The sequence below is a fragment of the Arctopsyche grandis genome, chromosome 13, assembly GCF_051622035.1.
Source record: "Arctopsyche grandis isolate Sample6627 chromosome 13, ASM5162203v2, whole genome shotgun sequence".
Taxonomy (NCBI): domain Eukaryota; kingdom Metazoa; phylum Arthropoda; class Insecta; order Trichoptera; family Hydropsychidae; genus Arctopsyche; species Arctopsyche grandis.
In genome coordinates, this window is record NC_135367.1 from 22,857,456 (window position 1) to 22,875,697 (window position 18,242).

Consider the following 18,242-nt stretch of genomic DNA (forward strand, 5'->3'; position numbering starts at 1 on the left):
TCACCTTTTTTAATTTAATATCCTTGAATACTTAAATAATGCAATATTTCATATGTATTATACATATTTTTGAAGGTGAATTGTATATAAAAAAAATATAATTTATTATAAATTATTTATTTACATAACATTTTTCCAATATTAAAAATGAAATTTTTAAGTAAACAAAAACATCTTTTTACAAATGAAATTTTATTGCACTACCAACGTAAGATCTTCTTAATTCCGGCAAGCCAATATTTTTCACTTAACAAATACATTGTAATAGCAACTGTAATACTTCATAATGACAAATTCATTATAACAATAAAATTAAAAAAAACATACATACATTACAATAAACCTTTCACATCATTCTCTATATAATTCAATGCATTGGTAACTACACTTGGTTGTCTATTATAATTTGTATTGATTTCGTCGCTCGGTTCAGTTTCTTCTGGAGCCGTTTCAAAGTGTGGAGTATTTAACACATCTAATTGAATATAATTAAGTGAACGCAATATAATTCCTCTTTCGGCGTATGGGGCCGAAACATGGTGTACATTTTTATCATCGGTACGAGGCTGTGTTACGTTTTTACTTTTATCCTCCAAAATAGGTGCGGCTGGTTTTGGCGGCTGATTTCCACTTCCCTTGTCGTCTTTTTTGGGGACCCAAGGCTTCACTACAGCGCGAGTTTCTAAAATAAAATAAAACATTAAGCAAAACTCATCCACAATACAAATCTCAACACATGTACTAACAAGCACCTAAGTCATATATATTCCTTTGCATTTCATTGATTTGCGTATCTTGCTTTTGCACAGAGAAATATAATTCATTTATGACGTTGTTTAAGTGCTCTCTTTCTTGTGCGAATTGTTCTTCTTTTGCAGCTTCCTTTTTAGAGCTCCTATTATAAACAAATCAAAAGCGAAATTGTTGAACGTGAAATTATAGTTACACAGTTCTTTTAAAATGTACAACCTGTTGTATTCGAAGATGAGAAGAGCGGCTCCGAGGACGAATATGATTCCTTCGCCAAGTAAATTAGCGCCCAATTCAATGGCCATTTGTTCATTCAATTGAGGTATATTGACGGGTTTTCCGAGATTCATTATCCACATTTTGGATTGAACTTCACACCAATTGTAGACTGAAATCAAACAAATGAATTTTTCAGACTCTAATGTGTACGGTTTGGGTTACATAATAGAAAAACATACAACAAATACAATTCAAATTAATCTAATGCATATATTTATACATATATGATATTAAAAATAGTAGGTGGAATTATTAATGATGAATATTAATTCAATTAAAAATAAAACAATCTTATATTGATCAGTCGTTAGTGTGAACTTGAAAAATTAATTCTGTACAAAATATACTTGTTAATTTTTTTTAAATAATTTGCCGTTAATATGAAAGTGGGTTGCGTTAATTTTATGGTTAAATATTTACGTATGGAAATGTAACTGGAATGTCAAGTTATGTAGGCGTTTCTATGATGTGATCAGAGGCAAGTATGCATGTGTGTGAGCTTACAGTGAGCTGGTGGCATGCAGACGTATGTGCGGAAGAAACGATTGTTCTTTGCGCGCTCCTTAGCGAAGTTGGCGATGGGTTTGCTGATCTGCTTGAAGAGCAAGATGCCCAGTTTGGCTGCAGGGAACGCGCCCACCACCATGACGAAGTATTTGTCGTATCTAGAACCTAATTAGATCAAGAATATCCTCAAAAATCCTCTCGACTCTGACGTCCACCTCTGCAACCTGACAGACGACCGGCGGGCGCGATCCCCCGCCCCCCCCTCTGTTTCAGCCATAGCACTACTGATACGGGCCATGCTCTGAAAATATAATATTACCCGTTTAATAATTTTAGATAAACATTTAACTAATCCAAACTTGATTTCAAATTAATGCCATCTCATCATTGAGAAATTCTCAATATTGTGGTACTTATTGGTTATATAGGAGCAACTGAGAATTCAGTATACAGACTTACATTAACATAAGCAAATACACGCCAATTTCGTGAATTTAGTAGACTCGCCAATAATTTGGCCTTTGGGTTGGGATAATCATGTCTTAATGGGTCTACTACCTTATAAACTATGGTAGTCTACTTATTAACTATGTACATATATCAATTTACATATTAAGTTAATTAATCGGAGTAAACAATTTTCTGAAATTGCTTTATTTCCTGTCCAACAGCCCTATATATATTTTTTAATTTTATTATATACAATTAAAAAATAAATTATTATTGTATGTTATATATAATAAGAACACATTCAAAAGTGCGGCACAGCACGCCTAGGTAGACTCCAGCTGTAATAGACGTGTCTTCTCAAACTCTCTAACGTCTATTCAAACTAGCACAGTACGTGCCAGCAATTGTACGTAACAAGTAGTACAGAAAGTATCCTTTGGTACATTCATATTTTATTTTATTATATACATATATACCGGGAAGTCCTAACAGGTAAACCCCAATGCGCCTTCTTGGCCAATTACAATCAATGCAACATTTTTACTACATAAGTCACTGAATTATGAGATACCGAAAACTCGAAATTAACGAGACATCTATGTTTCAACAATGAAATCAGAAAAATTGGCAAACTTTGATAGGAAGCGATCGACCTGGAGTCACAAATATCCAAGTCTAACTAGCAGCATTACAGATTCTTTTCAACCGAGATCAACTCACGGGGAAAAGCCAAACCACTGATCCATGCTGCTGGCTTTATTTTATTTTAAATAAATAAAAATGTTAAGTCAAAATTTATCTATTCACCAAAGAAGTTACTGACTACTACGTTATAGCTTTTACGTTGTAATGAACGCTAAAAATTGCAATCGCTGTGAAAACCAACCCTGGTTTTCCCAAAATAGTTTAATATAATTGTTTTTGTCGAAGAGAGTGTCCCCTTGAATTCAGCATGTACATCTATTATTCGACGTAACATCAATCACTGGTTGCGTACTGTCACTTTTCTTAAACTGTCTTCGTGTAAGTGGGTACACTTGATGCTCGATTGGACTTATATAACCGGTAAACGGATTATTACGCAAATTGCGATCGCGCGCACGACAATCATTGCCACAAAAATCACGAATACAAAATATCTGGCACTCAAGTTCTCGTTAGAACAATATTTAGCGTGGAGTTTTTGGATGCCAGATGTTCCGTGATGGAGATTTTAGAAACGTGCGCAAGATTGCTTTTTGCAGAATAATCACCGAACCATATAACAAATAAGCACGAATTTAAGTATTCGGTTTGTAAATATTCGTTAAAAATCATGTAATTGACAAGATTTTTTTCAGATTGTGAGTTCTTTGAAGATAAGTTTGCCGCCACTTGAATTGATTTTTTATTTACATCGCGTGATTAGGTTAGTGGGTTTTTATGACTTTTTATTTCCACTAAGATTCAAAAAAAATAATGTTGCCACTTTCATAGATCGATCGTAGAAAGCACTTGGGCGTCAGTAGGTTGGCGTCCTGCTTAAGTGACGGTGTGTTTTCTCACCACCGACTAGCGTCATGGTCAGTTTCATATTATTTCAATATTTCCTTCTTTTGGACTAAATTTAAATGAATTAGAAGTAATTTTACAATAATAATTGATTCTAGACAATATTTTGAAAGTATCGAGCTTATAAAATTAAACCAGTCATTCATCTGTGCAAACTGTCAAATTCGTTTAGTTCATTTCTATAAAGGTGCATATATTTAATCTAAACAAGCCATTTATACGTGTTTTATTCAATAATAATTTCAGTATATGACTATTGCAAATAATTATATTTTATTTATTTTTTTCAACTTCCTTTGTGCAATTTTATTATAGGTTATCAAAACGTATAATAAATTGTTCCCAATTCCTTTCTTTGATGAAGAAATACATCAGATTATTAACAAATATGGTCATATAAAAAATTTTAGCTTACTGAGTTTAATATTCTACTCCAAGCTATAAACAAAAGTAAAGTGATGATATTAGTAAAATAGAAAAAGTTTTTAAATTGTTAATCCTATCAAATATATCGACTCTTCTCATATAAAATGTACTGTCTCATTCTCACGAGGATGCAAGTTATAATGTACTTAAATGTCTAATATAAGTGCAATTTCATTCTACAAGTATAATATAGACTCTTATATTTATGAGTGAATGTTTTTCTTTTGGCTTAAAACATTAATTGGTTTGAATATTTAGGGTCAAAATCAATCTGGTGGCGGCTCGGGTGGCGATAAGAAAGATGACAAAGACAAAAAGAAGAAGTACGAACCCCCAATTCCGACCAGGGTCGGCAAGAAGAAGCGCAAGAGTAAAGGACCGGATGCTGCTCTGAAGCTGCCTCAAGTCACCCCGCACACTCGATGCCGTCTCAAACTGCTCAAACTCGAAAGGATAAAGGATTATCTGCTAATGGAGGAGGAATTCATCAGAAATCAAGAGCGATTGAAACCACAGGAAGAAAAAATCGAAGAAGAACGTTCCAAGGTATGTCTTCATACAAACCGATGCTTCTACCGCATTCATTGTATGAGAACGTGATGCATGCTTTATATTGTAGGTCGACGACTTGCGCGGAACTCCGATGTCGGTTGGAAACTTGGAAGAAATCATCGACGACAATCACGCTATAGTCTCGACGTCTGTCGGCAGCGAACATTACGTCAGCATATTGTCGTTCGTGGACAAAGACCAGCTGGAGCCGGGATGCTCGGTGCTTTTAAACCATAAGGTATTGAATTTTTTCAACTCGCCCATCCAAGTATTTAGGAGCGAATGGTTTCTAATAACTTTTTGATTTGCAGGTTCACGCAGTAGTCGGCGTTCTAGGCGATGACACCGATCCGATGGTTTCCGTAATGAAGTTGGAGAAAGCACCTCAAGAGACGTATGCCGACATTGGCGGGCTCGACAATCAAATCCAAGAAATCAAAGAGTCTGTAGAATTACCGCTCACACATCCTGAATACTATGAAGAAATGGGTATCAAACCGCCAAAAGGAGTCATTTTATACGGACCTCCTGGCACCGGAAAAACTCTACTAGCTAAAGCAGTAGCCAATCAAACGTCAGCCACGTTCTTAAGAGTAGTAGGATCAGAACTCATTCAAAAGTATTTAGTAAGTATGATTTTTTTTTTTAATTAAATAATCTAATGTTAACATTGTACTTATTATGAAATTCTTATTATAGGGTGATGGACCTAAATTGGTACGTGAATTGTTCAGAGTCGCTGAAGAACATGCTCCTTCAATAGTATTCATTGATGAAATAGATGCCGTAGGAACGAAACGGTATATATATATTAATTTATATAAATAAAATGAATAAACAAATTAATACGTAAATTAATATAAAATTGTTATATTAAGGTACGATTCAAACTCTGGAGGCGAACGTGAAATTCAACGTACTATGTTAGAATTATTGAATCAATTGGACGGTTTCGATTCTAGGGGAGATGTTAAGGTATGTTTGATGATTATATGGATTATAAAAGATCCATGAGGGTTTTTTTTGTATGATTTGAAAGCAAATTGACCTCATGTTTGTTGTAGGTGATAATGGCGACAAATCGTATCGAAACTTTGGATCCCGCCCTCATTAGACCCGGAAGAATAGATCGTAAAATCGAATTCCCACTGCCCGATGAAAAGACCAAAAGACGCATATTCACCATTCATACGTCTCGAATGACCTTAGCCGATGACGTCAATTTATCTGAACTCATCATGGCCAAAGATGATCTGTCTGGAGCCGATATTAAAGTAATAGACGGCCTCAAACTTTGACTATATTATAACATTCACGGTTTACAATAATTGTGTGTCTCTTTTTAGGCTATTTGCACCGAAGCTGGACTTATGGCGTTGAGGGAACGCAGAATGAAGGTAACAAATGAAGACTTTAAGAAATCTAAAGAGAGTGTTTTATATCGTAAGAAGGAAGGAACACCCGAAGGACTTTATTTGTAGTTTGTGTTTTTTTTTTTTTTGATAACGATCCCATTTAATTAAGTATTCCAATGTCTATGAAACTAATCATATTAAAAATTTAATAAAAAATCTACGTACATTTTATAAATTGTTTCATTTACAAGTTAAAATTCATTTTAATCTGATACATTCCACACTCGTTAAATATTTGCTGTTTATAAGTTGGTACTTTAAACTATGGACAACGAATATTATTTTTATAAATTTCAGAGGCATACAAGATTAGACTTTAAATTTTTCCTATACAATGTAGACATGTATGTGTACATTAATAGATTGTACTTGGTATGGCCCGAGCATTGAATCTTTTATTAATTACTATAATTTTAGAGGTATGATTAATGTCACCATTTTTCCTCAAATGGGACATTACTAGTTTTAAGTAATATGATAGTGTGTATATTCAAGCAAACACACATTTCTTCATAGTTATATTTATTAATGAAAAGAATTAACCTAAATAAAATAAATGAATAATTTATTTGGTCTAATATTTTTCTGAAGAACAAATTTGCTTTAGTAGATTTGGTATTGATTTTAAAAAAAATAATGAAGAATGAATGGTAATTAACATTGCTTTAAGAACTGTATTTTTTCGCTCATCCATATTATTCATAAGAGAAAAGACCCTTTCTACGGGTCTTATCTTCTTTCTCGTTTGCTATGTTGAGCTTCGTGGTCATTGGTGTCATCTTGAATTTGATGGACGATCCGCCTCCACTCCCGGTTCTGTGCCAAGTTAAAGGCAGTGTTAAGGGACGATCCTGCCAGTTTGATTTGGTCAGACCATCTCTTGTGAGACCGTCTTCTCACTCGCCTTCCCTCCAGTGTTCCGGTGACTACCAGACTCGCCACATTTTTCCTGGCCATATGGTCAAAGTATGAAAGAATCCTTTCCTACTCATTGTGGAGAGTCTCTCCGAGACTGTCAGCTTTTGAGGATGTAAATGTTCGTGCGTCTTGCGGTCCATGGAATGCGCAGCATCCGTCAATAATTATAATATATTGGTGTGAACATGATTGAACAATTCCACTCGACATCTTTTAGTTGAAACATTTCCAGTCTTTCATTCTGTCACTTTTTGCAGTGTAATATGGTTAGAAATATATAAATCAAATACATCTGTATCTAATTAATAAATGCCTTCTCAATCAAAACATCTCTTACTGAAAACGAGACATTTCGGCATCCCGAAGCTGTTTTTGGGGACAAAGGGATACATAGGTTACCTATAAACAGGATGGTCCCGTTCAAAACAGGACGTATGGTCATAATAGGTATGATAGATGAAACTCTAGACAAACTGACACTTTTAATTTTATACAAGATAAAAATAAAATCAAAATAGTAGCAATGAATTTCAATCTCAGTTGAGAAAATAAATAAAAAAAATTGTATCGCAGACTGATAAGCCCTGTTTTAAATAACAGATATATATATATATATCAACATAAAGTAAACAGAAGGTTGATTACCGTTATTAGTAATCGTATGTAGGTAGTATATGTATTTTGGTTTGACGTTCAGTTTCACAAAGACGCTTCAAAATGATCTGTTGCACCGTTCTCGTGTTTCTGTTACTCGAATTGACAGGTGTGAAGACGGAGTTCGAGCTCGTGCAGGTTTCACTTGTGACGCGACATGGACAAAGAACACCTGAGGCACCTTTTCCAAAGGACCCTTGGTGTTCAGCTGAGCTTTGGCCCCAAGGATGGATGCAGCTGACGCCAAAAGGAGCGCAACAATTGAAGACTCTCGGTGAAGACATGAGAAGGCGGTACAACACTTTTCTTCCACTCGAGTATAAAAGAGAGCAAGTGTTGATCAGAAGCACAAGAACTCCTCGTACGTTAGATTCAGCTGTTGCTTTAGCATCTGGACTATATCCTAATCAAACCATTGACATATATTCTCAGGCCATGGGTTGTGATTATATCTTTTATCCGCAAGTTAACTGTTCCGCGTATCAAGCGGAAAAAAGAAGAATCTTTGAATCGAAGGAAGTCACAGAAATTGAAAAGAATCACGCGTCTCTTTTCAAATGGATATCGTCAAAGGTGGGTAAGGAAATAACTCATCTCCACGACATTCAGATACTTTATACGAATCTGTTAATTGAAGAACAGCGAGGAATGAAGCATCCAAACTGGGTTGCGGCTGTCTATCCCGAACCATTGAGAACATTAACTGGATTTGAACTAGCTGGAGAAGCTATGACGGAATTATCGAGACGTTTACGATTTGGAACGACGATAGTGGATGTTTTGGAGCATGCATCAAAAGCTGGCGGCAACAATTCTCGCATTCTATACGTGTACAGCGCCCACGATACAAATGTAGTTGGTCTCCTGAAACTTCTCGGCTGTTATAATAACCTTCCACCAGGTTTCGCTGCCATGTTGTTGTTTGAGGTGTACAAAGATACGGTGACCCAGGAACGGGAGATCAAATTCTTCTATAGGAACGAGTCTAAGTTTGATCTGGAAAAGTTGTATGTGCCCGAGTGTGGTTACTCGTGTTCGGTGACCCGTCTTCAACTAGTACTTGGTCCATACTTACCGAAGGATCTGCACCAGGAGTGCAAAATCACGAATATTCCTACCCAAGATGTAAACGAAGGGTCTATGAACTATGTAGTGGTGATAGCTTACATTTTAGCGTTCTCTATCGTGTTAGGCATGGTACTGTGTTCCTTCAGATATTTATGTACTAGAAGAAGAGAGTACACTGAATTAAAGGGACACAATGTTGAATGCAACGGCAAGTGTAAACTATTTTTAGTTCAAAGAATGGCATGAAATCATTTACAATCGACTGGACTGAAATTTTTTTTCTTTCTTTTAAATGGAATTTATATTTAGATTAAGTACATTAATAATATGTTTTAAATTATTGCCCAAATCAAAAGTACGTTTTAATAAATGTTAAAATAATAGTGTATCTTTGAAAAATAAAATAATTCTAATGGTATTTATAACGTTATATCATATGATTAAGTATTGTATCTAAAACTGAAATATTCTCTCAATAATCCCAATCCACATACATAATTACATTTAATTAGATATTAAATATTTCAAAGTAGACAAATCAACCTTTGTATTATTTTTTTCTATAATATTTTCAAATTCTATGTTTACATTACAGGGTTTTCAAACTATTAAACGATGTTTAAAAATTAATTTTTCCAAATATCGAACATATAATATCAATCAATAAAAAAAGCAAGCGCATCTTTCACACCAATGCTTTAACTATAATCAGCATTTTACCTTTTTTACAAGTTCGATTTTTACGAGTACCTGTAATTACATGATAAAATATGTTTTTAATCTGGTCTCCAGCCCTCTAAATAATAAAACACTTATATTTGACCGTCGTCAAAAATTTGGGGATGGTTCATTTCACTGTAGAAAAAAACATACGGTTTATATTTTTGTATATATGCATCTATGTATTTACTTTTCTTGTAGAGTTTTGAAAATGAATTTACATGTTTCGGAGAAAAATATAATACATAGTTCATGAAGTTTGTAAGTATACAATTTTTTATAAAATTATAATGACATACAAATTATATTTAAAAGTCGTTTAACCTCTCGTGAGCTTGTTGACATATTGTTTCGCAAGTGTCAAATCATTGCAGTGCTGCCAAGTATCAAATATAATTTATTTTTTAAGACTAATCATTATTTTCTAAAATTGAGTGTTCAGAGGTTGGGTAGAAGTGAGAATTTTGAGCTGTAAATGTAGAATAACTCGATGTAAAAGGAATGGATAAATAATGTTCTCATTCAATTTTTTTATAATAAATTTTATTTTGTGAATTCTTATATGATCTTATAATTTAAGAATAAAGCTATTGGATATAGTCTAATAGAGCTAAAACGTAATGAAAAGTAATGACACGTAACTTGTTTTTCAGGGTTTGGCGATTATTTCGTAAAAAGCGATCTGGCACCCAAAAGCTTATTATTCCGCAAAAAGGAACATGTGACACCCAAAAACTCCATTAATCACGTGGAATATTGTATTAACGAGAACTCGAGTACCAGATTTATTTATTTATTTTTAATTATTTATTAATTTATGGGCTGCGGGGCTACAGCCCTCCCAGAGTAGAAAAAATTCATGCTATTTTTGCCGTCCATATGGGCTGCAGAGTTGCAGACCTCCCATTATAGTACATATGCATGCTATTTTTATCTGAATTTGATCACCGGTATGGTCAACGAGCTACTAAAGCTCGATTAATTTCTGCAGCCCCCGCTTTATGAATTTTCACGAGCCGCCACTGATTAGTACATATACCACAGTGTCTTTACAGGTCACCCTAATATGTCACTGTGGCCAGAAAATACATAAAAGATATAAACACATAAGAAAAAATAAAACAACAATAATAAAAAAAAAAAAAAATAAATAAAATACCGTATTCGCGATTTTGGTGGCAATGATTGTCGTGCGAACAGTGGCGTAACTACCGCGCCCGCAGACCCCGCAATGCGGGGGGGCGCCGAGGCTTGGGGGGCGCCGCAAAGTGGCGTGCCTTTTTTGCAGATTTTTTAATTTGTTCTGTAATTTCTTTGCAATAATTTTTTTAAAAACCTCTGTTATTTTTTAACCTATTTGCATCTCGTTTTGTTGTATTTAAATATAGCTGACAATTCTCTCTTATTCTTGTATATATTTTTGTTAAAACAACGTGTTAAAACAATAAAATAAAATTATATGAGGCGTAAAAACGTAAAAATTTATAAATTTATAAATTTTTAGCTGTCAACATTAACAGGTGGGAAGTTTTTAAGGAAAATTCATCATCAGTTACTTAACCCTTTGACTGCTACAACAACGATAAATCGTTGTTTTGAAATAGGCGAAGATTGCTACGACGATCGTTGTTGTCGTCATTAATTGTCTTATTTCAATACTTTCTTTGAGTCGCCAGCGCATCAGTGGCACGAAACATTTTTTTTTATATACGTATTTATATTTATTTTTCAATCATGCTTTATAAATATTTATCAATTTTTTAAATAAAAGCTCTTCAATTTCGGGTTCATCATCAAAGTAAATTTCGGGTTCGTTGTCAATGTCATATAAGGAGTTATTACTTGTGAATTGATTATTGTCGATAAATTAATTTTCAGAATCAGTAGAGCTCAGTGGCGGACGGTGGGTGTTAATACCGGGTGTGCTGTGTGGGTGTTAATACCGGGTGTAGGGCGTAGGGTATAAAATTAGCAATTAAAAAAAAATACTCGTTTTGCATTACAAAAATGTTTAATTTATTAGTTATTTATACATAAGTTCAATGCGACGTTTCTGAGACATAAACTTTTCAATCACGTCTGCATAGAATGTGTCTTTCTGTTTTAATTCCACCAATAACTTTTTTTCTATTGAAATTAAGCTAAGGCCACATAATCTATCTTGACCTTGCGTACCTCTATAGCAAGTTTTTATTCTTTTCAGCGCCGAAAAAGAACGTTCTGCTGAAGCTGTACTGCTTGGTATCGTTAATATTAATTCTCCCAGCTTAAACACCTCTTTAAAACCAGATTCGAGGCTATTTTTTGTCATGAATTGTATTAATTCATGAACAGGTTTCTCTGAAAATTCAGAGCTGGAATATAGCACAATGAGTTCGTTTTTCAATCGAATATAATCAAACAGTGATCCATAAAAATCTTTTAATTTATTAATTAAAACATTTGGAAAATTTTCTTTATATTCGTCATATTTATCATTACAAAGAAGGTGGAAATATTCTAATTTGGAAAGTGAAGAATATCTACATTCGACTTGTGCGATTATGCTATCAACTATTTTGAAATATAATTGACGAAATGAAGTTTTATCTTCTACTTCTGAATAATTTTTTAATCTTTGTGGCCTACGATCATGATCATCATTTTTTTCATTTAAATAATTATTCCATAACATTTCAAAATTATTATCCCTTTCGTATTTCAGTTGCTGCAAAACATCATTAATTTTTTTACAACAATATAAAACGTCCGTAGATTTAGATTGAAGAATGTTATACAAAACATCAGTTATTCCAAACAGTTTTGAAAAAATTTGAAGAAGTTTAATTGTTTGAAAATCCTCTAAAAAGCCTAAAAACCCTCGTGCTTTTATAATTATCTGTGTCCCATAATTCACAATTTTCTATAACATGTCGAAAAAAATCTGTAAATTGACTTCTGTATTGTTGTACTGTGCTACTTAAACGAGATGTAAAATTCCACCTTGTGGGTGAATACTCTTTTGGAAGATTTTGAAAAGTATGTAGACAATCCATTTAAAGTTTGAAAAAATGATTTACTTTCTTTAATATCAGAAAGACCTTGCTACAATACTAAATTCAATACATGAGCATAACAGTGTGTAAAAAGAGCAAAAGGATAAGCATTGAGGACTTTGGATTGCAAACCATTTACGTGTCCACTCATTACACTTGCTCCATCATAAGTCTGTCCAACCAATTTGTCTTGAATTTTAAATTCTTCAACTATGTTCACCACGTGACGGAATAGACCATTAGATGTTTTATCAGCACTAACGTCTGTAAAACTAATAAACCGTTCATGTACATTGCCTTTACATACAAAACGTAAAACTGTTGAGAGCTGTGATTTTGTCATTATATCTGAAGTTTCATCGAGAATAATAGCAACAAAACTTGCTGACTCTACTTCATTTTTTATATGAACTTTAATAACATGAGCGATTGCTTCGATTATGTCATTTTGTATACTTGGAGAAGTACCACGAAAGGTAGTAGCAGTATTTAAATGAGTATCTAAAACAGAATCATATTCTCGAAGAGCATTTAGATATTCAATGTAATTGCCTTTGTTTACGGAATTACATGACTCGTCGTGACCTCGCAGGGACAGTTCTTGTTTTCCTAGATAGATTATTGCGTTAATAATTCGTTTTAAAACATCTCTATTTTTATTTACTTGTTCATTATGTCGACTTATTTCGGCTTTACGTTGACTGTCAATTAATACGTCGATTCGTTGTTTGCCAAACATTTGTATGGAAAGAAATGATTGAACGTGTGCCTGCGATCCTTCGTGTTTCTTCAGTGCTGCTGTCAAATGGTTGAGATCAGCAAATCCTTCTTTGTTCCACACATTAATATCTTTGGAGAACAATAAACATGGCCAGCAGAAAAGTTTGGATCGAATTTCACAGCCTGTAATCCATTCGAATTTTTTATAATTTGAAACGCAAAAATGTCTAGTGTAAACTTTTGTTTTTTCTTTATGCAAACTGGATAAATTTGGAAGAGACGGACACGGTTTCCCATCTTTAATTATTTTTAATTTTATCTCAAAACTTCTATTTGAAAACGGAATAGTTAAAATGTCTTGAACACTGTTAGCCATTATTAGTTATTAGAGGTATGACTGAGATATGACCATAAAAATACGAATGTGCGAAAAAGTACGAGACCACGTGCCGCATCGCATTCGGTCAATTGCCGAGTGGTGCGGTGCGGTGCGGTGCGCGGTGCTCTGAAGTCGTAGCACACCGTACGTCTTAATATCGCGAACAAACCTATACAAGCGAATATCCGCCTGCACACTCCAACCAAACCCACCAATTTGCTGCACGGCATAGGTATTCTCTCGTCGCGGCGCACAAACTACATCTAACATCACACAACACGCTGCAGACTGCACACCACACCATACACCATACATTTAGCGCACGCGGTAAATACACCATACACATCAATGCCTGTTTATACAACAACACATTATTTTGTATTAAAATACTACTTTATGTGGTCTTTGGTTTTCACGGGTGTGCGCCGCACACCTAGCACACACCCAATATACGCCACTGGTAGAGCTGCTGATTTGTCGAGTTCCTCGGCGAGGAGCTATTATTTCGCTTTCATCACTTTCACTGTCCGATATCATTTTGCACAGTTAAAATAAATGGCAAAAAACATTAGAAATCCGCTTTCAATTATATAGGTCACGAGACGTCACGAATTCGTGCAATCAATCAAATGCAACTGAAATGCATACAAAATGTTTATGATACATGTTGAAAAATTATTTGATTATTAGAAACTTCGCATCCTTGTGTGTCTCGCTCACACGTACACAATTAAAACCAAGAAAGAAAGAGAGAAAGACCGCTACCTGTTTCGAATATTTCGCATGTTGTAAGGATTCATCGATGTCTAAAAATAGATTGTTGAAAAAAATAGAGCGTCGGAAAACAATCGTCAAAACTTATTTAGTGTATATATGTAGGTATCTCTTTCGCACGCACGCATGTAAAAGCAAGACAGAAAGAGAGAGCACTGCTTCTTAAAAATGTATATAAAGTATTATAAAAATTACGAGCGTTCGGCGAAGTAAGTATGTAAAAAAAAATATTATATTTATTTTTTTTCAAAATAATTACAAATGTTAGCATTTTTCGCTTGGACATTGAAAAACCTCGTAGCAGCCAAAGGGTTAAAACAGATTGTGCGCTGCTAGTTGATTGTCCAGATTAGACTCTATTAATGCACTTCGATATATATGTAGGTACATATATGTATAGATGTTTTAAAATTCCTTACAGAAATATTTTTAAAAAGTAAAAGAAATGATGAACAATCAAAAGAAAGTCACAACATCGTCTTAAAGTATTAGTAATGATTAGTATTAAATTTTAACAAAACAGTCGTTTTTGTCAATGAGTCCAGAAAAAAGTTTTTCTACGTAAAAAAGGTATGAATTATTAATGTAGAAAGTTATTTTGCTGTAAGGAAATAATATGAATATATGGGGGGGGGGGGGGCGCCTTAAAATATTTTGCGGGGGGGCACCTGGAATTCACGCTACGCCACTGCGTGCGAACGATCGCAATTTGCGCAACTATCCGTTTACCGTTTTTGATAATATGGGCTAGAACCAACCCTCTTGTTTAGTCACTCTTTTCAATAATCATCCAGCTACTAAACATGCTGTCTGAGCTGTCGTGACTGCCTCATTCAGTATTTGTGACTCAATATGTTGTAAACGGCTCTTAGTTGCAATAGTTGTAATTTTTAAGTTATTACTATATGTACATGTTGAGCTTTTTTAAAAGCTTGTTTTATTAATTAGAAAGACGGGTGCATTAGGTGTACGTTTTGGGTCTTCTTGGCATAATTTAAATTAAAAAAAAATAATAATAAAATGTGGCGAGCGCTTAGTGCAGAGTGCGCGAAATAAGCGACGGGTACAGCGCGTCGAGTTTTGACAGAACAGCCACTCCTTGGTATCGGGTTGTAGTTAGGTTGAGTGTGTTGGATTGTATTGGATCGGGTCGAGGGGAGTGTGTGGGGGGCCATGGGGACCAGCAGCGGACCCGCCCCCGCGGATCTGGCCTCCAAAGCCGACCGCCTCACGAAGCTGCGTGCCAAGAAGCGCGACTTGGAAGCCCTGCTGGCCACCAAGAATGACCTCCTCTACAGGCTCTGCGTCAAGGAGTTGGCCATCACGGGGGTCGTGCCTCCCGAAGCCCCACCCATCCCAGCCCCACCGCTGCCCCCGGCCACCCCCCCTCCATCCACCCCCACGCAGACTCACACCCACCGAGAACCAGCTCCGGCTCCGGCCCCAGCTCCAGCCCCAGCTCCAGCTCCAGCTCCAGCTCCAGCTCAACACACCCACCACCGGAAACAACTCTCGCACAGGCTATCCACTCCGAGCACTTCCACCGGCTCCATTCAAAGCCAACATGCGCAACCCGATCAGTTCCACCACCAGATGTATCCAGCGGCTCCTCGGAGGCCACACCACTCCACGGAAACGCTTCCGGCGACTTACTCCAGGCACCACACAGTCACCACGGAACACTTCTCCAAACTATACTACTCCAACAAGCAACCCGATACTCAATCGTTTTCACGCTTGCACGAGACTCACTTCAGCTCGAGCCATCCCGACATCACTACACATCTCACTCACACACTCATGTCTCACGAGCAACCTCCGACAAACACTCTCCCGTTACTCTACCAATATGCTTCGCAGCTGAAAGCGAGGAGTCCGCATTTAAGCGGCTTACCACAAGTAGCCCCAGTACATCCTAAAAAGAGAGAGTCGGCCCGTCGCAACACGCTTCAACGTACCCAAACGTATCACTTGACATCGCACAGCGACTACAACAATCATCTGGAAAGCATGCCTCATAAACATCAATCGGTCGAACCCAAAAATAATTACGGCGATCAATATTCGATACATTCGGGTCAGAGCTATGTACACCATCATCCGGCTCAAATTTCTCCCCGGAGCGCTTCCTCGTCGCAGCAAATTCCATACATGTCGTATTCGAATCAAAACATTGATTCGCAAGATCAAAAAATCAAGGAAAAGGAGTGGTACGAGTCTTCGTTGGATTCTCCGTCGCATTTAAACTTGTCTCGGGAATCTTACGGGTCGTTGAAGAAGCCGTTGCAACGCTCACCGAGCCTATCTCAACCGCATCCGTCGCTGAACAGTCCCGATAGTAATTTCAATATCAACATCGACAACCAATCGGTAATGTTGAGTCCGACAGGGTCGCAGAGTACGTTGAGCCCTCGTTCGCAGACGTCTAATGATGTTCCATTCGAGTCGCCGAAGAATTGCACGGTCGTCGAGTCTGGGAAATGGATCCCGTATCGGGAGGTGTCGAAGCCGTTTGAAATGTCCGATTTTTACAAGTATTCCACGAAGTTTCGCCAGAATAATAATAACGTGGGCGGAGGTCAGAAACCGAAGATGGCTGCCATGCCGAGTAATCAGATGCCGAATGTTCATATCCCACCTGAAGAGTTGCATTCGTATCCAGTGCAGGAGCACTGGAAGCACTCGCACCAGTTGCAATGATCCAGTGATTCAAATTTGTATTCCTTTGGTTAGCCAGACTATTTTTTAAGAAATTCCCACCTAAGCGATGCTGTATATTGAATAATCGGACGTTTGGTCATTCAGATTCTACGCCTTTGAAACGTTAGCTTAAAAGTTCTTTTCAGAATTACTTGCATACGTATATGAATAAAAAAGGAAATTTTCGAGTTAGTCTCATACCCAGTGCTGCCCAAGTCGAGTATTTCTATTAACTATTCGGTACTGATTGGTTATACGGGCGCATCTGGCATTGACTATGCACACTTATAAATACCCAATAGTTATATGAATGGCCTCTAGATGTCGCAAATAGTTTTAATAAAGTGGCAGTACGCAATACGCAAACTGTGATTGACGTTACATTGAACAATATCGAAAATGCATTTCCCAAATAATTTTACTATATAATAAATGCCTATTATGTATTTCACATGCATATGTATGTATGTTCTGGTGCAGGTCAGTATTGTCTTATTGCAGAGAGAAACACTTCAAATGGATCTTGGATCTTATATGCCGCCACATAAACTGCAATATAATTTTCCATGTGTTACCGAGCTGTATAAATGATGTTTCATCATAATTATACTGTCATTTTGCTTAAACTGTTTGCGACAACTGGAGATCATTCATGTAACTGCCGTGTATTTGTGTGTATACTTGATGCGCCCATATAACCAACAAGTACTAAATATTCTTATCTTAGATTAGATAAAATTTTAATAAACCTTCTAGTTTAGTAAGCAATTCATATGAAATATGATAACAATCATTCGTCCCGTCATTCAATATACTGATTGTTTAATTGCCATAATTTTATACTTCAACATATTCAAGGTTTCCTACAAAGTTTTAGTATATCTACTAAAAACCAATGTTTATCAGTCTTCTCCAATTTTTTGTTTACAAAATGAATACAATTCCTTCCGATAGATGAAACATACAGAAAAGGCGATCCTGAAGTGCTCTTACAATATTAAAGCCTTGCCCAGTTTTTTTTTTATCTTTATAGACAAAACATTATGGTTATTGGGTTCGTTTGTTTGTTTGTTTTTTTTTTAAGTAAGCCGCATTGCATTTATGTTACTTATTATATGATTAAGAAAAATTTTAAATCAACTTTTCTAATATAATGAAAAAATCTATATATTTATATAATATATACACGATACAAATACTTACTATTAGTAAATAGTGCCTTTTTAGAATAATGTTAATAAAACGTACAAAATTTTTCATTCTAATGACAATATTTGAAGCTTTTTTCATACTTATTATGCTGTGATGAATACGTCTAAATTTGACCCAATCGAAATGTGATAT

General features: G+C 35.7%; 4 protein-coding genes across 4 annotated transcripts; 3 read left to right on the forward strand and 1 right to left on the reverse strand.

Moving 5' to 3' along the window:
• Nucleotides 1-99: 99 nt before the first annotated feature.
• LOC143921025 (optic atrophy 3 protein homolog) lies at nucleotides 100-1,839 on the reverse strand. The gene is made up of 4 exons (XM_077444123.1): nucleotides 1,534-1,839; nucleotides 970-1,138; nucleotides 753-895; nucleotides 100-682 (listed from the first exon to the last, which is right to left on the reverse strand). The coding sequence occupies exons 1-4, from the start codon at nucleotides 1,673-1,675 to the stop codon at nucleotides 333-335; spliced, it is 804 nt and encodes a 267-aa protein (XP_077300249.1). The 5' UTR covers nucleotides 1,676-1,839; the 3' UTR covers nucleotides 100-332.
• A 1,619-nt stretch (nucleotides 1,840-3,458) lies between these two features.
• Rpt2 (26S proteasome regulatory subunit Rpt2) lies at nucleotides 3,459-7,413 on the forward strand. The gene is made up of 8 exons (XM_077444064.1): nucleotides 3,459-3,548; nucleotides 4,222-4,509; nucleotides 4,583-4,753; nucleotides 4,827-5,141; nucleotides 5,215-5,315; nucleotides 5,394-5,490; nucleotides 5,580-5,789; nucleotides 5,862-7,413. Exons 1-8 carry the CDS (start codon nucleotides 3,546-3,548, stop codon nucleotides 5,994-5,996), a joined length of 1,320 nt encoding a protein of 439 aa, XP_077300190.1. The 5' UTR covers nucleotides 3,459-3,545; the 3' UTR covers nucleotides 5,997-7,413.
• Nucleotides 6,023-9,659, forward strand: LOC143920998 (prostatic acid phosphatase-like). The gene has a single exon (XM_077444074.1). It carries the CDS (start codon nucleotides 7,566-7,568, stop codon nucleotides 8,814-8,816), a length of 1,251 nt encoding a protein of 416 aa, XP_077300200.1. The 5' UTR covers nucleotides 6,023-7,565; the 3' UTR covers nucleotides 8,817-9,659.
• A 5,583-nt stretch (nucleotides 9,660-15,242) lies between these two features.
• Nucleotides 15,243-16,898, forward strand: LOC143920987 (uncharacterized). Its single transcript, XM_077444060.1, has one exon. The coding sequence runs from the start codon at nucleotides 15,372-15,374 to the stop codon at nucleotides 16,896-16,898; it is 1,527 nt and encodes a 508-aa protein (XP_077300186.1). The 5' UTR covers nucleotides 15,243-15,371.
• Nucleotides 16,899-18,242: the final 1,344 nt, after the last annotated feature.